Source organism: Sapajus apella, unplaced genomic scaffold (assembly GCF_009761245.1).
Source record: "Sapajus apella isolate SASKATOON/1434 unplaced genomic scaffold, GSC_monkey_1.0 scaffold5, whole genome shotgun sequence".
Taxonomy (NCBI): domain Eukaryota; kingdom Metazoa; phylum Chordata; class Mammalia; order Primates; family Cebidae; genus Sapajus; species Sapajus apella.
Window position 1 is genome coordinate 36,682,437 of NW_022436945.1, and position 15,886 is coordinate 36,698,322.

The window sequence follows — 15,886 nt, forward strand, 5'->3', positions numbered from 1 at the left end:
GGCTCAAGCAGTCCTACTGCCTCAGCCTTCTGAGTAGCTGGGACCACAAGTGTTTGCCACCATCCCCAGCTAATTTTTAAAATTTTTTGTAGACATGGGATGTTGTTCTGTTTTCCAGGCTTGTCTTGAACTCCTGAGCTCAAGCAATCCTCCCACATCAGCCTCCCAGAGTGCTGGGATTACAAGCATGAGCCACTACACCTGCTCCCCCCACCCTCAAAAAAAGCTGGATTTTTAAAGTCTACTTGTAGCTTAGAATTCATGGAAAATTCATTTTTAATGAAAAGGAAAGCCTGTTTAACAGGCTGGTGATTCACCACTTGCTGTGTTAGCCTCGTTGTGTATAACTGTCTCACCTTTTACACACTTAAAATTCAATTTGCAGCACAACCCAATTCAATTTAATTTTCCATCAGTTCATTTTCTTTTGGCAGCTTCAGAGTTGGTCAACTTTAACATAAAAATAATTTACTTCCAATTAAGTTGTGCTTTATCGGGACCTGTATTTTTACAAGGCTTTGCCTTCAGGAAGTTGCTCTTTGAAAAAGTGATTATGCAGTTAGAGAATAAAGCTGTTCTTTCCCCCAGCCACATAATTTTTCTAATAAATCTGTTTCCAAAGTAAGCATCTTTTGGTGTTTTCCTTTTAAGAAATATTATTGCCTTATTCCCAAAGAATATATTTTACTGCTTGAAAGAAAATCTCTGAAGCATGTAAGAGTCTAAGCCTCATAATATTTCAAGGTAATGATAGAAAGGCAGTGAATAAGTAGCTACTCAGCATTCATGTGAAATATAGAAGCCTCATCTGTGATTGGGTTTTACGCTTCACTTCTGAGTTGCTAATAAATTTGAAAATCAATCAGCATAAGACCTTCAAATTATTATAAAATTAGTTATTTTTAGGGGAAAACTTTTTAATTTCTTGAGCATTTCTGAATGAGAAAATTTTTCCCTCCAATTAATTGGTCTTCCATGATTAGTGTGAATTTCTAAGTTTAATCACTGATGAAAGTTACGATTTAAGAGAAGCCAGGGTACAAATAGAAAAAGTACTATGAAAATAGAAATTCAAATTCACATTATGATATTGATAACACTTCTTGATGAAGCTACTTTGCTTATTGGTCTGTTTAAAAGTCAAAGTAACAAACTTTGTAGAATCTGGAAAATAAAAGAGAAAAATGTGTTTTGTAATCTTTTGATTTGCTTTCTTCTGGTATTTTTGTTATGAGTGTTATTACTTATTTGTTACTTTTTTACGCTAGTCTATAGCTTTTTCGATATTGCCCTATAGACTTTGTAAGCTTTATTTTTAAATATTATGTAACATTTCAAGATGTGTCTATTTTGCTGTTATTGAATACTTAATTTGCTTATAATTTTAAAATTGTTATTGTTAGGATGCACACAATAACGATTATGGAGTTTCTGTATTTCAAGTTATTTCTTTAGGAAAAAAAATCACTGAATGATGTCCACTGCCAGCAATATTAGCATTTTATATCTTTCATTATCAGTTGTCAAATGTATTTCTAAATGGTTGTAGGAATGTATGTTATTCATTTTAATATTATTAAAATATTAGCAAAGTATTAAGTTAACATTTAAAATATTAATAAAAATCAAATTATTTAAATATTTATAAAAACACAAATTTTTATTTTTATTAATATTTTCAATGGTAGTTGTAAATAGGGAACAGGCTGCTAGCCATTTAAGAGAGTGGTAACTCTTTTTGTATCTAATTTATTCTCAGTTTGCCTTCAAAGGTGTTATAAACTGCTTTTGACTGTATTGAGACCTTCCTAAATTGTCTTTCATAGATCAGACACCCTTCACTGGGAGGGATGCCCATTAAGTCTTTGGAAGAGATTAAAAATCTTTTCCAGAGATTGTCTGTTCGAAGGTCAAGTTCTCCATCACTTACCAGTGGGAAAGAGCCATCTTCTGGAGTTCCGAACGCCTTTGTGAGCAGACTCCCTCTCTTTAGTCGAATGAAACTGGCTTCGCCTGTGGAGGAAGAGGTCTCCCAGATGCGTGAGATCCCCCAGTGCTCCAGTAGCTCAGCTTGCTGCACAGAAACAGAGAAACAACACAGTGATGGAGGCCTCCTGAATGGCAAGGTGGAGTCCCTCCCTGGACAGCCATTGGCCTGCAACCTGTGTTACGAGGCCGAGAGCCCAGATGAAGCAGCCTTAGTGTATGCCGCCAGGGCTTACCAATGCACTTTACAGTCCCGGACACCAGAGCAGGTCATGGTGGACTTTGCTGCTTTGGGACCGTTAACATTTCAACTTCTACACATCCTGCCCTTTGACTCAGTAAGAAAAAGAATGTCCGTTGTGGTCCGGCACCCCCTTTCCAATCAAGTTGTGGTGTATACGAAGGGTGCTGATTCTGTGATCATGGAGTTATTGTCAGCGGCTTCCCCAGGTAAGTTTATAAAAGGTGAGGTAGTGATTTGAAAATCTTGGAGATTAAAAGACCACATTCGATGGCTTTATAAAGGCAAAGAAATAGGTATTTGGGGATTAATCTCATTCGGTGAAGTAGAGAGAAGCTGCCTAGGATTTGATGGGAAAGTGAATAAGTTTTGGGGCTACCCAGATCTGAGTTCAAATGTGAACTCCATCATTAGCTGGGTCTTAATAAAGTTACCTAACTATTCTGTGCATTAAGTCTTCAACTCAATGGGTCTACGAGTACCTCCTTGGTAGATTCTTGAAAGGTTTAATGACATACCATATGCAATGTATGAAGAGCCTTTGGCCAAGTGTCTAGCAAATGGTAAGCGCCCAATAACTGTTAGCTAGAGGCATTATTATAGTTATGTTACTGTGTTATTGATTATGTGGGAATGGTGTTTGTATCAAGTTCTTGTACTTCCCTCTGCCCAAAGGAAAACAAAGGAAAGATTTATTCTGAGTGGTCCCTTTTACAGATACCCATTTGGGATTCAAAACCAGAAGGCTTTTTTTGTTTGTTTAATGTGGATTAAACTACTGTTGTTTTTAAAAATATTTATGTAATTGGACAGACTGGTAGGAACTCAAGCATCTTGTCCATTATTTCAGATGGAGCAAGTCTGGAAAAACAGCAGTTGATAATAAGGGAGAAAACCCAGAAGCACTTGGATGACTATGCCAAACAAGGCCTTCGTACTCTATGTATAGCAAAGAAGGTGAGACTGCTTAGTGTGCTGCTCCACCTTTTTTGTTTTTTTCCCTTGTTCATGGACTGGAAACCAGCACGTGGCAAACCCTAATCCAGGCACTGGGGAAAGTCCTCTGAACGCTGGCTCTTTTTTTACCTACTCTATTCCATATATTTGTTAGTTTGAAGTTTGTTTGAAGTATTTTGCTAGAAGGGTCCCTGAGAGTTATTTTCTCTTAAGTTCTTGCATGTTTTAATATGTCAGTGAGTGCCTTTATATGTAAACAGCTGTTTGGCTGGGAACAAAAATCTCTGGATCCTACTTTCCTTCCCTCAGGATTGAAAATGTTGTTCACTCTGTCTTACAGCATTAAATGTGCTTTGAAAAGAATGCCACAGATCAGCCTTAATTTTTTCATTGTAAGTTCTTAATATTCTTATGTGTCCATAACTCTTTATATGTAAATCCAGGTAAATATCTTAGATATTATCTCAGTAGTGATTATTCTCTATTGAGAATGATTTTGGTACATAGCATATTCTTTCTAAACAAAAGCGTAGTAAGAAAGAAGATGGAACTCCAAGAAATTATTCGAGGGATGTTCTCACCAGAACTTTTCATTTCTTACCCACGTTCTGTTCATGGGAGCTGTATTAGGGAAAGTGGAATCTGTTGTAGACCCTACGGAACTCAGTCAACCAGCTGCATGAGGAATCAAAAGCCTGATGGCTGGGCGCAGTGGCTCACGCCTGTAATCCCAACACTTTGGGAGGCTGACGCAGGTGGATCACCTGAGGTTAGGAGTTCGAGACCAGCCTGGTTAACATGGTGAAACCCTGTCTCTACTAAAAATACAAAAATGAACTGAGTCTGGTGGTGCATGCCTGTAATCCCAGCTACTCAGAAGGCTGAGGCAAAAGAATTGCTTGAACCTGGGAGGCAGAGGTTGCAGTGAACTGAGATCGCGCCACCGCACTCCAGTCTGGGTGACAGAGCAAAACTCCATCTCAAAAAAAAAAAAAAACTGCCCCACACACAGTTGAAGGAAGAATGGAGAATTCAAGATCAAACCAACTCTGCCTTTTCAATGGAATGATCCTGACCTTGATAAAAATGTAGCACAACAGGTGTCAGATTATCTCAAATCCAAGGACCTGTGAGCAAGAATGAGTAGCGGGAGAGAGAGAGAGGAATTGCCTCACCCCTTTACTCCATGCTGCTTTATAAAAACTGAAATGTAGATTTCTCCTTCTGTGGCAACCTAAAGACAAAGGAAAATACATCATTGATCACTTTTCCAGGAATTTTATTTAATTTTTGTTTGGAATAAGACTTGTTTTACCTGCCTCGTTTCACTGTCATCATACGTGGTGCCTAGAATTTCCAAAGATGCTGAGTTAAAGGCTCCATCCATCATCCGTGTTGCACTTGTCTGATCGCAAGAGTTTGGTAAGATAGTGTGAGAATATGAACCTGACTTGGCTGTGCCCAGAGGGAGGAATATGTAAAATGAGTTGATGGTTTGACATTTTGCCAAAGGTCAGCCCTGGTATGCCTGCAAGATCATATGGCTTGCTTCATGCCTCTCTTTTAATTCTTCCCATAGGTCATGAGTGACGCTGAATATGCAGAGTGGCTGAGGAATCATTTTTTAGCTGAAACCAGCATTGACAACAGGGAAGAATTACTACTTGAATCTGCCATGAGGTTGGAGAACAAACTTACATTACTTGGTAGGTGAATGATGTTGTATTGCCTGAATCGAGGATTTTGAAAAATACTGGATATCTCTGAATAAGGGTTATTCACCAGTGCTTTTTTTTCCACTATGATCTAATAAACATATATGGGTCTGCCTACCCTGTCCAGTGTCATCTCTATCCAACTTCCAGTCCATTCTATTCTGTTTTCCACTGCAGTGAACTAGACTTCACTTGTGGTGGGATCAGAATTGTCACATTAAGAAGATCACGTAAAACCCAACACTAAACATAGAATACAAAGCCAACTAAATGTTCCAAATAAATATCTTGGTTCATATCAAGATAAATATCAAGAACAGAGTTTCTTTTCAGGCATTGGATAAAGTGCCTAATATGTGTTATCTTTTTTTGAACTCTCACAACAAATCTCCATCTTATATAGAGGAAATTTGGGGCACAGAGCAGTTCAATGACTTGTTCAAGGTCATATGCTAGTAGCTGACAGTTACTTATTAACCCAACGTGGAACTCATGGCTGCCTGGCTCCAGGTCCCAGCTATTTATCCTGTACCTGCTTCTAGACTAAAGAAATTTATTTTTCTTCTCTTCCTGATTTCAACTAAAGTTGCACAACTGACACCTTTTGTCTTGGATTAAATTGCATCTTAGAATTATCTGAAGTGCTTTAAAAAAAATACTGATGCTGCACCCTATCCCCTGGGATTCTGTGGTCTGTTGTGTGGCTTGGGCATTGGAACTTTTTAAAGCTCCCTAAAATGATGCTAAAGGCGGTCAAGTTTGAGAACCACTGCTTAGAGTCTGGAGATCAGATTCTAACATAAGCTCTGATAATACCAAGAGACCAGCTTCTGAGCTCCATTCCTCTGTTTAGGAGAAAAACACTGACCTAGCTTATTATCTAGCAGATAGAGCAATGATGCCTACCCTAAGTGCTTTCTCCGTGACAGTGTAAGTAGTATACGTCCACATTTCCTCATCTGCGATTCCAAAATCAAAAATGCTCCATGGGTTTAGTGCCAAAATTCATTTGGCAGAAAAATCAGGCCTGATTTGTCGTAAGACTATTTATAGTTCTTTATTATCCTAATTTGTGTGAACATTTTTAAGTTTTCCTGCAGAAATATTAATACACTTGATTACCAAGTATTGTAGAATATGGTATATGCACCCTATTACTTTTTTAATATTTGAAAAACATTTGGATTCCAAAACCATATGGCCCCAATTGTTTCAGAAAAGGGAACTTTAGACCAATGAAAGAATGTCGCAAATAGACATTACATCTTATTGGCAAGAGCATTCTTTAAAAGCCTGTCCTTTAAAGGACATGAACAGACATTTTTCTAAAAAAGACATACGAGTGGCCAACAAACATGAAAAAATGCTAAACATCACCATCAGATGCAGACAAGTGCAAATTAAAACCACAATGAGATGCCATCTTATACCAGTCAGAATGGCTATTAAAACGTCAGAAAACAACAGATGTTGGCAAGGATACAGAGAAAAGGGAATGCTTACATACTGCTGGTTGGAATGTAAATTAGTACAACCTCTGTGGAAAACAGTATGGAGATTTCTCAAAGAACTAAAAATGGAACAATCCCACTACTGGGTATCTACTCAAAGGAAAATAAATCATTATATCAAAAAAGTACCTGCACTTAGAGGTTTATTACAGCCCTGTTTACAATAGCAAAGTTGTAGAATCAATCTAAGTGTTCATCAACAAACAAAGAATATGTGATATATATACATATCATGTATATATATATCTCACATACACACCACGGAATCCTACTCAGCCATAAAAAAAGAATGAAATTGTGTCTTTTGCAGCAACATGGATAGAACTGGGTGCCATTATCTTAAGTGAAATAACCCAGAAACAGATAGTCAAATACGACATGTTCTCACTTATAAGTGGGAGCCAAATAATGTGTACACATGAACATGGAAAATGAAATAGTAGACATTGGAGACTCAGAAAGGCAGAGGATAGGTTCGGGGACAAGGGATGAGAAATTACCTAACAGGTACAGTTTACCCTATTTGCATGATGGTTACGCTGAGAGCCCAGATTTCACCCCTACACAATATGTCAGTGCAACAAAACTGCGTTTGTACCCCTTAAATCTACAAAAATAAAAATAAATAAAATCCTACCCTTATTCTTGGGAATATCATAAAATTGTAGAATAAGTTTACATAAATAATTGACTCAAACCCCTTCAATTTACAGATTAGAAAACTAGCCAAAAGGAGAACAAGTAAGTTTGATAAATCCATTGATCCCTGAGGCTTCCTTCCCAGAATATTACATTGCGTACAATTTTGGTCTGGGATGTCAAACCTCCTTTGACCCTCCCGAATCAACTGAGCAGTTTATATAGTTTAGGGTTGAGTTGGCTAGTAGATACGATTAAATGGTACCCTAGGTGAGCTTCAGCTGGCTTTGGTTTCTTACAAGTCCTGTTGCATTTTGGTTATTTTTTAGGTGCTACTGGCATTGAAGACCGGCTGCAGGAGGGAGTCCCTGAATCCATAGAAGCTCTTCACAAAGCTGGAATCAGGATGTGGATGCTGACAGGGGACAAGCAGGAGACAGCTGTCAACATAGCTTATGCATGCAAGCTACTAGAGCCAGATGACAAGCTTTTTATCCTCAGTACCCAAAGTAAAGTGCGTATCTTGAGATTAAACTGGTTCCTTCTGAAATTTGATGTATGCAAGCAGGAAAAACAAAACGAAACTAAACAGCAACCATTAGCTTTTCTTTTTCTTTCTTTCTTCCTTTGTTTTGAGACAGAGTTTTGCTCTGTCACCCAGGCTGGAGTGCAGTGATGTGATATTTTGGCTCACTCCGACCTCCGCCTCCTAGGTTCAAGCAATTCTCCTGCCTCAGTCTCCCAAGTAGCTGGGATTACAGGCGTCCGCCACCACGCCCGGCTAATTTTTGTGTTATTAGTAGAGAAGGAGTTGTGCCATGTTGGGCAGGCTGGTCTTAAACTTCTGGACCTCAGGTGATCTGCCTGCTTCAGCCTCCCAAAGTGCTGGGATTACGGCATGAGCCACCGTGCCTGGCCAGCAACCATTAGCTTTTTGATAATTTTTTCTATCCAGAAACCTACCTTGTTCTTGGAAGGATGTCATAGTTCTTCTAAAGGCTTGGTGGAAAATTATAATGATTCAGAGGAATCATTGCTGAATAAAGGCAAGAAAAAAGTTTTGTTTTTATTATTTTTATTTGCCTTCCTCACCTCCTCACTGGATTACCACGGATTTGACAAGACTTAGCCCAAAATGGGAAAATATATCAAGTCCTGAGACAGGAATCCACCTTCCCTTCAAGATGAGAAAAAGTGATAGTTTCTATTGAAATCAGGTGAATATAAAATATTTTTTATGGCAATTCTAAAAGTAGACTCTTAGGGAAATCATGCCCTCTTGTGGTAATTCCTAGGTAGTGCTCCCAAGAATATCCTATTTGAAGAACTGTTTAAGGGAAGAGGAAAATGTCGTTTTTTTAAAGAAGGAATTTTAGAGTCTTAGAATCAGCCCAGTTTTTTCTAGTTTTGCCTCCTGATAATCACGAATACCAATGTTTAATCAGATAAATAAGGGTTTTTTTTTTCCCAGAAGCTTTCCAGTATAGCGATACCCTCCAAGACTTGTGCACGTTGTTTATTTTTGTTGAAAATCTTCTTCCCACTCTTCTTCAGCAACCAGATTTAATCAGTGATATCAGTCCCATCACTGCATCTGCTTTCTCTGAAATCTTGTGGCATTTTTCTTCAGGATCACTTCTTGAACTTTGTCACAGACTGTCTCATTGGTTAGCATGTTTTTATGGTCAGGCCTCAACCGGCACCCAAATAAATAGTACATTTCAAGAAAAAGGAAAAAAAAAAGAGTGGGTTCTCCTTTACAGTGCCCCAATGACCATAACCACAACCACCAGCCAACTCCCAGCAGCTGCAGGGCGCTGAACACAAGAAAATGCTTAGTCATTTCAGTCACCAAAATAATGTAGCCTGGGTGGCCGGTCAGGCCGGTTGTCCTGGTGATTGAGGAGGTGAAGCTAGCATTTGAGGCCAGCATGGGCAACATAAGAACCTGTCATTCAAAAAAAAAAAAAAAGACCATCGATCAAATGCTTGGCTGTCGTTGACCATGTTTGTGGCCTTGGAGAGTTACTTACCTTCCTGTGCTGCTTTTTCCTTACTTGTAATGGGAGAGTAATGACTATTTCATGGGGTTTTTGTGGGCACCAAATGAGAAAATATAAGTTGTTTAAGGAGGTGCCTAGGAGATGAGATTCAGCAGACATTAAAAAAGAAAGGTAGAGTTTTTTGTGAACAGTAAAATCTTTAGGACTGTGAAATTCATTTATAAAGCAGTATATCCATGTAAAAAAATTATACTCGTACCCCTTAAATTTATATAAATAGGACATTATTTATAAATTCACAATTTACCTTATGTTTAAAGGCATTTAAAACTATCAATTCAAGAAGTATTTACTGAGTATCTATAATTTTTTTTTTGCTATCAATAGTTATTTCACGTGTGAATTTTCCAAATAACTAAATATAGTACAACAAACATAATTAATTTAATTTTATCACAACTCAAGGTAAAAAGCCTGGCACACAGCAGAGGCTATATTAGTAGTATTTAACTCCTTTCTTTCCCCCTCACACTCCAAGTCCTCCAGGAATCACTAAAGGACTTGAAGATCATGGAGCCCAGTGTGTCACTTAGTGAAGGAATCGCTCCTATAGCATTCTAAGTAGGCAGTGTGGCAGCCAGTGGAATGTCTGACGTCATCTCTGCTGTGTCAGCTTTACAAATTTTCATCAACATTGTTCTTCAATTTGCAAATTAGATTATAAGTGTTGCCAGTTACAAACTTTACCTTTTATTCTCATAGAAGTTTTTTTTTCTTCATTTATTTTAATATAGTCATATCCTGTATGTAACTAATTATTTGCATTAGAATATATAAAGGCCTTTCAGGATTGATCATTTAATTTTTTAAGTTTTATTTTTGTAATGTCATTTAAATTTTCTCCTGATTGGTAACTTTCTATCTTCATAATTTATATTAGAATCTACAAAAGGCTTCTCATACATGATCTCATTTGACAATTATAACAAACAGACGTAGAAGATAAATGATCTGTTTTATAACCTGACACTCCAAATGCTTGTGGTTTCTCTAAGTACAGCTGATTACTCACCTAAAACTTTAAATTTTCTGATTCCTATTTCAGTATATTTTAAATTATATATTACATATTATATATATATACAGTTGATTCTCATTATTTGTGGAGTTATAGTTTAGGTAGTTACCTTGAGCTCTGAATTAGTAAACACTGACCACTGCTTCTAGAGGAGACCAGCTTCCTCTAAGCCTCTAATTACAACATACAGTCAACAATCAATACATGACCTTGTTTCTTCTTAAATGCACCTTACTTAATATATATATACTAATAATTCATTAACATTTAATGCATCACCAACAGCACTGTAACTTATACTCAAACAAAGCTTATCTAATATGGGTAATTTCCCCATAAAATTTCCACATCGCAGCCTTTTCTGCTTAGAAACATTGCAGCACCGTGATTGGGAGTCATTTTAAATAGCAAAATCACTGCAAAAAGCAGAAAGATGCAAAAAATATGGCACCAAATAGTCCATGAAAAGTAGACTTTGTTACAGTTTGAGAAGTGACAAAAGAAGGCCAAGCTTCATGGTGTTCAGCTTCAGCTGGGAATATGCATATGGCATGACTCAAGTGTCACTCTATGCATATGACACTCAGATGTCACTCTATGACATATGACCACAAAAGCACCACAGGTATTGTGAATTTATAGATAAATTTTAACAAGTAGGTGAATTTACAAGTGTGGAATCTACAGATAATGAAGATCAGCTGTGTGTGTGTATGTATGTGTACTTCTGTTATTTTTATAATGAAAACATAGTTAATTGTAAAACCTAAACACATACTCAAATAAATAGAAGAGTACAAAAACTTTTATAATCGATTTATAATATTAAAACTATAATTTAAAATCATATTTTGGAGAATATCCATACAGCCTGTATTCTATATACTGTAAGCCTACTGATGCCACAAAGACTGTATTTGTATTATTGTATAGTATTGTAGCTGTATTCTTTCATTACAGATATCTTAAACACAATCTGATGTTAATAGACATCTACACTTTCAATGACTGTGAGGCATGTTACTTTTTAAATGTACCATTTTAATTTAACCAAACTCCAAAAGGGTTTTAAAAATAATTTTTACTGTGATGTAATGAGCATATAATGAGCATATCTGATTCATCCTTGTATTCTCGTCCTTAAGGGCTTTGGAGGTGTACGGGATCAAATTCGTTCCTAAAATAAATGGAGCACCATGAACACTCCAACAGAGTGTTTATAGTTTTTGTGCTGTTTCATGTGCACGTATCCATATCTGCTTCTTCCTTGCTTTTCTTATTTTGCTGTAGGTTGAGAAATGCTTGATAAAACAGCATTTAAAATCAAAGCAAACAAACTCTGAGTGAGAACTCTTTCATGAATAAACTATTTCACACTTAGTGTATACACTAAACTTAAATTTACTGCTCCTGGATTTGGAATCTGTTCTTAGTGGTCACTTGACATAGTAATTTCTGGTTACACTTATTGTTAATCTTGAGTAGAATTCATTCAATGAATGTTTACTGAGTACCTGATGTGGTCCACTTTTAAACTTCATGAAGGCTTCAAAAGTAAATTAAAAGTGATACCTGCCTTTAAAGAATTTCCTAACTAGTGTGAAGTTAGGATGTATGCAAATGAGATGTAATAAGTACCACCAACATCCTGGCCAGAATGCAAGCGCCTTGAGGGCAGGAATTTTCACGTTTGTTGGTGTAGCTCTAGCTCATAGAATGTTTTCTAATATGTAGTTTCTCATTAAATACTTAGTGAGTGAATGAATATATGGAATCAAAAAGAAGATAAACATAATTACTGTTTCAGATGTCTTCCATGGATCATGCCTTACACTAGGAGTTTTGCATGTATTATTTCACTCAATCCTCACAACAACATTATGATGGAAATAATATTTGCATTTTTAATGAAAAAGTTAAGGCTTAGAGATGTTACACAGTTTGCCTCAGGTCAAGCAGCTAATAATTGGCAGAATGAGACCAGAGGACTCTTGGGATTCACTGTTCGAGAAGGCAAATTGCACACATAAAGAAATTTCACAGCTATTTCGTTATAAGAAACACAGTTGGGGCTGAGGTGTTTCCCTGTCCTTTTAACCCATCCCCACATATACACAGAAGGCTCTGTGGAAGACTTGTAAAGCCTTTGAAAATAATTAGCTATTCATTATTTGGGTTTTTCTTGATTCAGCAATTGCTAAAGAAAGACAACAAAAAAAAGTAACTGGTTCTGGCACCAAGGGAGCCTGAAGGCTAACTACCTTTGCCTCTTGTTTCAAGGATGCCTGTGGGATGCTGATGAGCACAATTTTGAAAGAACTTCAGAAGAAAACTCAATCCTCGCCAGAGCAAGTGTCATTAAATGTAGATTTACCTCAGCCTCCTGTCCCCCAGGACTCAGGGTTACGAGCTGGACTCGTTATCACTGGGAAGACCCTGGAGTTTGCCCTGCAAGAAAGTCTACAAAAGCAGTTCCTGGAACTAACATCTTGGTGTCGAGCTGTGGTCTGCTGCCGAGCCACGCCACTGCAGAAAAGTGAGGTGGTGAAATTGGTCCGCAGCCATCTCCAGGTGATGACCCTGGCCATTGGTGAGTGAGGGTAAATCTGGGTCCTGCACTTCCCCCTTTTACACCACATCAGAAGCTGATCCCTCTCTCTTTTTCCCCTCCCACTGTTCCTCCCATTTTCCTCCTCCCTTTCTCTCTACCACATTCACTCTATCCACTTCTCCTCCATCAATTACTTGAGCACCTCTGTGAACCAGGTAGTAGTAGGATGTGACATGGTAAACAATATAATACATGGTAAACAGTATAATATAAGAAGTCAGGACTTCTTAGTTTAGTGTCAGACCCCCAAATCAAGGAGCTTAAGCCTGGTAATAAACTGAATGACAGAACTGAAAAATCCATGTGTTCTGCTTTCAGGAAAGCTAAATTCAAGGACATGATAATTCATTTATTTATCCATTCAACAAATATTTATCAAGTACCTTCTTTGTATTAGGCATTTTTCTAAGGAATGGAGATAAAAGAGGACATAAAATTGACAAAGTACCTTTTTACAAGGAACTTACATCTAGTAGGAAGGGGTACAGTAAAACAAAGCATAAATCTGTAAGGTATCAGAGAGTGATAAGTACTATCGAAAAAATAAAGTGGAATGAGAAGATGTAGCGCACTGGAGATGGGGTGGGGCTACTCCTTTAAATACGGTTTTCAGAGGTCTCACTGCTAAGGTTGACTGTGAGCAGAGACTTGAAGGAAATCGTAAAGGGCCATGGGAGATATGGGGGAGAACATTCCTGGAGGAGAAGACAACAAAAGTGAAGGCCATGAGGGGAACCATGTTTGGTGTGTCAGAGGACTTTTCTGCAGGTTATTGAAGGTCAGAGAAGCTGCAGGGGGCCAGAGCACATAGGGTCTTAGAGGACATTATAAAATGTTGGCTTTTTTCTGAAGAGATTAGGGAGCCATTGAAGGATTTAGAGCAGAAGTGGGACATGATTTGCCTTAAATTTAAAATGATCATGTCGGCTGCTCTGCCAGAGTAATCGCTGGACTGCACCCAGGCTGAACGCTATAAAAAGAATTCAGCAAGAGATGATGGCAGCTTGGGCACAGTTGGGAGCAAACGAAGGGGTGGGATGTGGTCAGATAATGGACATGGTCTGAAGAAAGAACCAGTGACATTTGCTGACAGATTGGATATGTTACATGAGAGAAAGAGTTGTCAAAGGGAATGCCAAAGTTACCTCTAAGAGCAAAAAGAACGGAACTGCCATTTACTCAAATAGTGGTGGGGAAATTGGGAGTTGGGTCTCACACATGTGAAGTTTGAAAAGGCTGGGCTGGGCGCGGTGGCTCACGCCTGTAATCCCAGCACTTTGGGAGGCCGAGGCTGGTGAATCACCAGGTCAGGTATTCGAGACCAGCCTGGCCAACATGGTGAAATTTTTAGTCTCTACTAAAAATACAAAAAATTAACTGGTCACGGTGGCAGGCACCTATAATCCCACCTACTCAGGAGGCTGAGGCAGGACAATAGCTTGAACCCAGGAGGTGGAGGTTGCAATGAGCTGAGATCACACCACTGCACTCCAGCCTAAGCGACAGAGTGAGACTCTGTCTCAAAAAAGAAAGAAAGAAAAGGCTATTAAATGTCTAAGCAGTGATGTCAGGTGAGAAGTGAGAATAAAATTCTGGAATTTAGAAATAAGGATTTGGCTAGAGATATAAATTTGAGAATCAGAAGTCTAGTGGATATCAGGCCGGATACAGTGGCTCACACCTATAATCCCAGCACTTTAGGAGGTCAAGATAGGTGGATCACTTGAGGTCAGGGGTTCGGGACCAGACTGGCCAACATGGTGAAACCTCATCTCTACTAAAAATATAAAAATTGGCCAGGTGTGGTGGTGGGAGCCTGTAATCCCATCTCTAGGGAGGCTGAGGCACAAGAATCACATGAACCTGGGACGCAGAGGTTGCAGTGAGCTGAGATCGTGCCACTACATTCCAGCCTGGGCCACAGAGCAAGATCCTGTCTCAAATAAAACAACAACAACAACAACAACAAGGAAGAGTCAAGTGGATATCAAAGCCTTGACACCAAAGAATGAGTATAACTGAAGAGAACTGTAGAAAGAGATTAAGATCTCAGAGACTCCAGTGTTAAGCTGAGGACTTGGCATATCAGCTCTCTCTTTCAGTGTCTGTTTTCCCTCTAGACTGCTTCCAGTCTCAGGTAACCTTTCCCCTCAGGGTGGTGATATAGCCACTGAAACTCCTGGGTTTCCATCCTATCCCATTAACAACTTGGGTGAAAAGATAGCATCACTTTTCAGATGGCTGCAGTAAAGTATCAGGAGTAGGGTGGAATTTTATTCAATTATCTTGTTGAATAAACAGATAAATGAATTAATTAAGCTTATGGATCCAGATGTTTCTGAAGTGAAAACTCCTAGACTTATATTATAATTGCATATTATACTTACATATTATAACATAGTTATATTATGATTATTATATTTGTTAGATAAATTATATATATAATTACAATTTATCTCATACATTATATATTGTGATTATATTATAACATAGTAATATTATAATAATTAATATTAATGATTAATATTAATAATTAATAATAATATTAACTGAAGTCATATATTCATCTCGGAACCAATTACTGAGGCCAGGAACCAATAGGAGATGCTGATTATACAGATCTGGGTCACTTGCCTACCTGTAAATATGGAGGTTTGAGTTCACCCTAACAAACCTCACAAACTAAGAATTTCCAAGGAAAATCAGTATACTTTTACTGAAAAACAGGTGAATTATTGGTGAGCAGTTGAGAACAATGTATGCTCATTACCAGCAGGAATGTGGGACCTCCTCCTAAGAAGCTCTCTGTGTTGGAGGAGACCAGTAAGTCTGCATGAAACCGTGATGCTGTGTGATAGGTTTGCTAGAGATACATAGGGTGGTGCTGAAGCCTAATGAAAGGGCATCTGATCTTGAAAAAGTATGAGAAGGATTTCCCAGAGGAAATGACATCTAAGCTGAGAGCAAAAACAAATGAAACCCAGGAAAATGGGCTGGGGGTGATACGGACAGTGTTATGTGCATGGCTACAGGGAGAAGGGTATATCTGGAGAGTTGGACGTAGCATGAGTGGCATGAAAAACAAGATCAGTTTGGGTACGTGCCATAGCATGAAGGAATTTAAAGCAGTGTTGAGTTTGGAATT

The 15,886-nt window shown here is 38.2% G+C and overlaps 1 protein-coding gene across 1 annotated transcript in view; it reads left to right on the forward strand.

Moving 5' to 3' along the window:
- Positions 1 to 15,886, forward strand: part of ATP10D (ATPase phospholipid transporting 10D (putative)) — a 106,308-nt gene that overhangs the window by 70,600 nt on the left and 19,822 nt on the right. Inside the window, exons 12-16 of the mRNA XM_032274098.1 lie at positions 1,827 to 2,436; positions 3,078 to 3,184; positions 4,764 to 4,890; positions 7,379 to 7,563; positions 12,411 to 12,720. Coding sequence (XP_032129989.1) covers positions 1,827 to 2,436; positions 3,078 to 3,184; positions 4,764 to 4,890; positions 7,379 to 7,563; positions 12,411 to 12,720 — 1,339 coding nt within the window. The remainder of the gene's footprint in view (positions 1 to 1,826; positions 2,437 to 3,077; positions 3,185 to 4,763; positions 4,891 to 7,378; positions 7,564 to 12,410; positions 12,721 to 15,886) is intronic.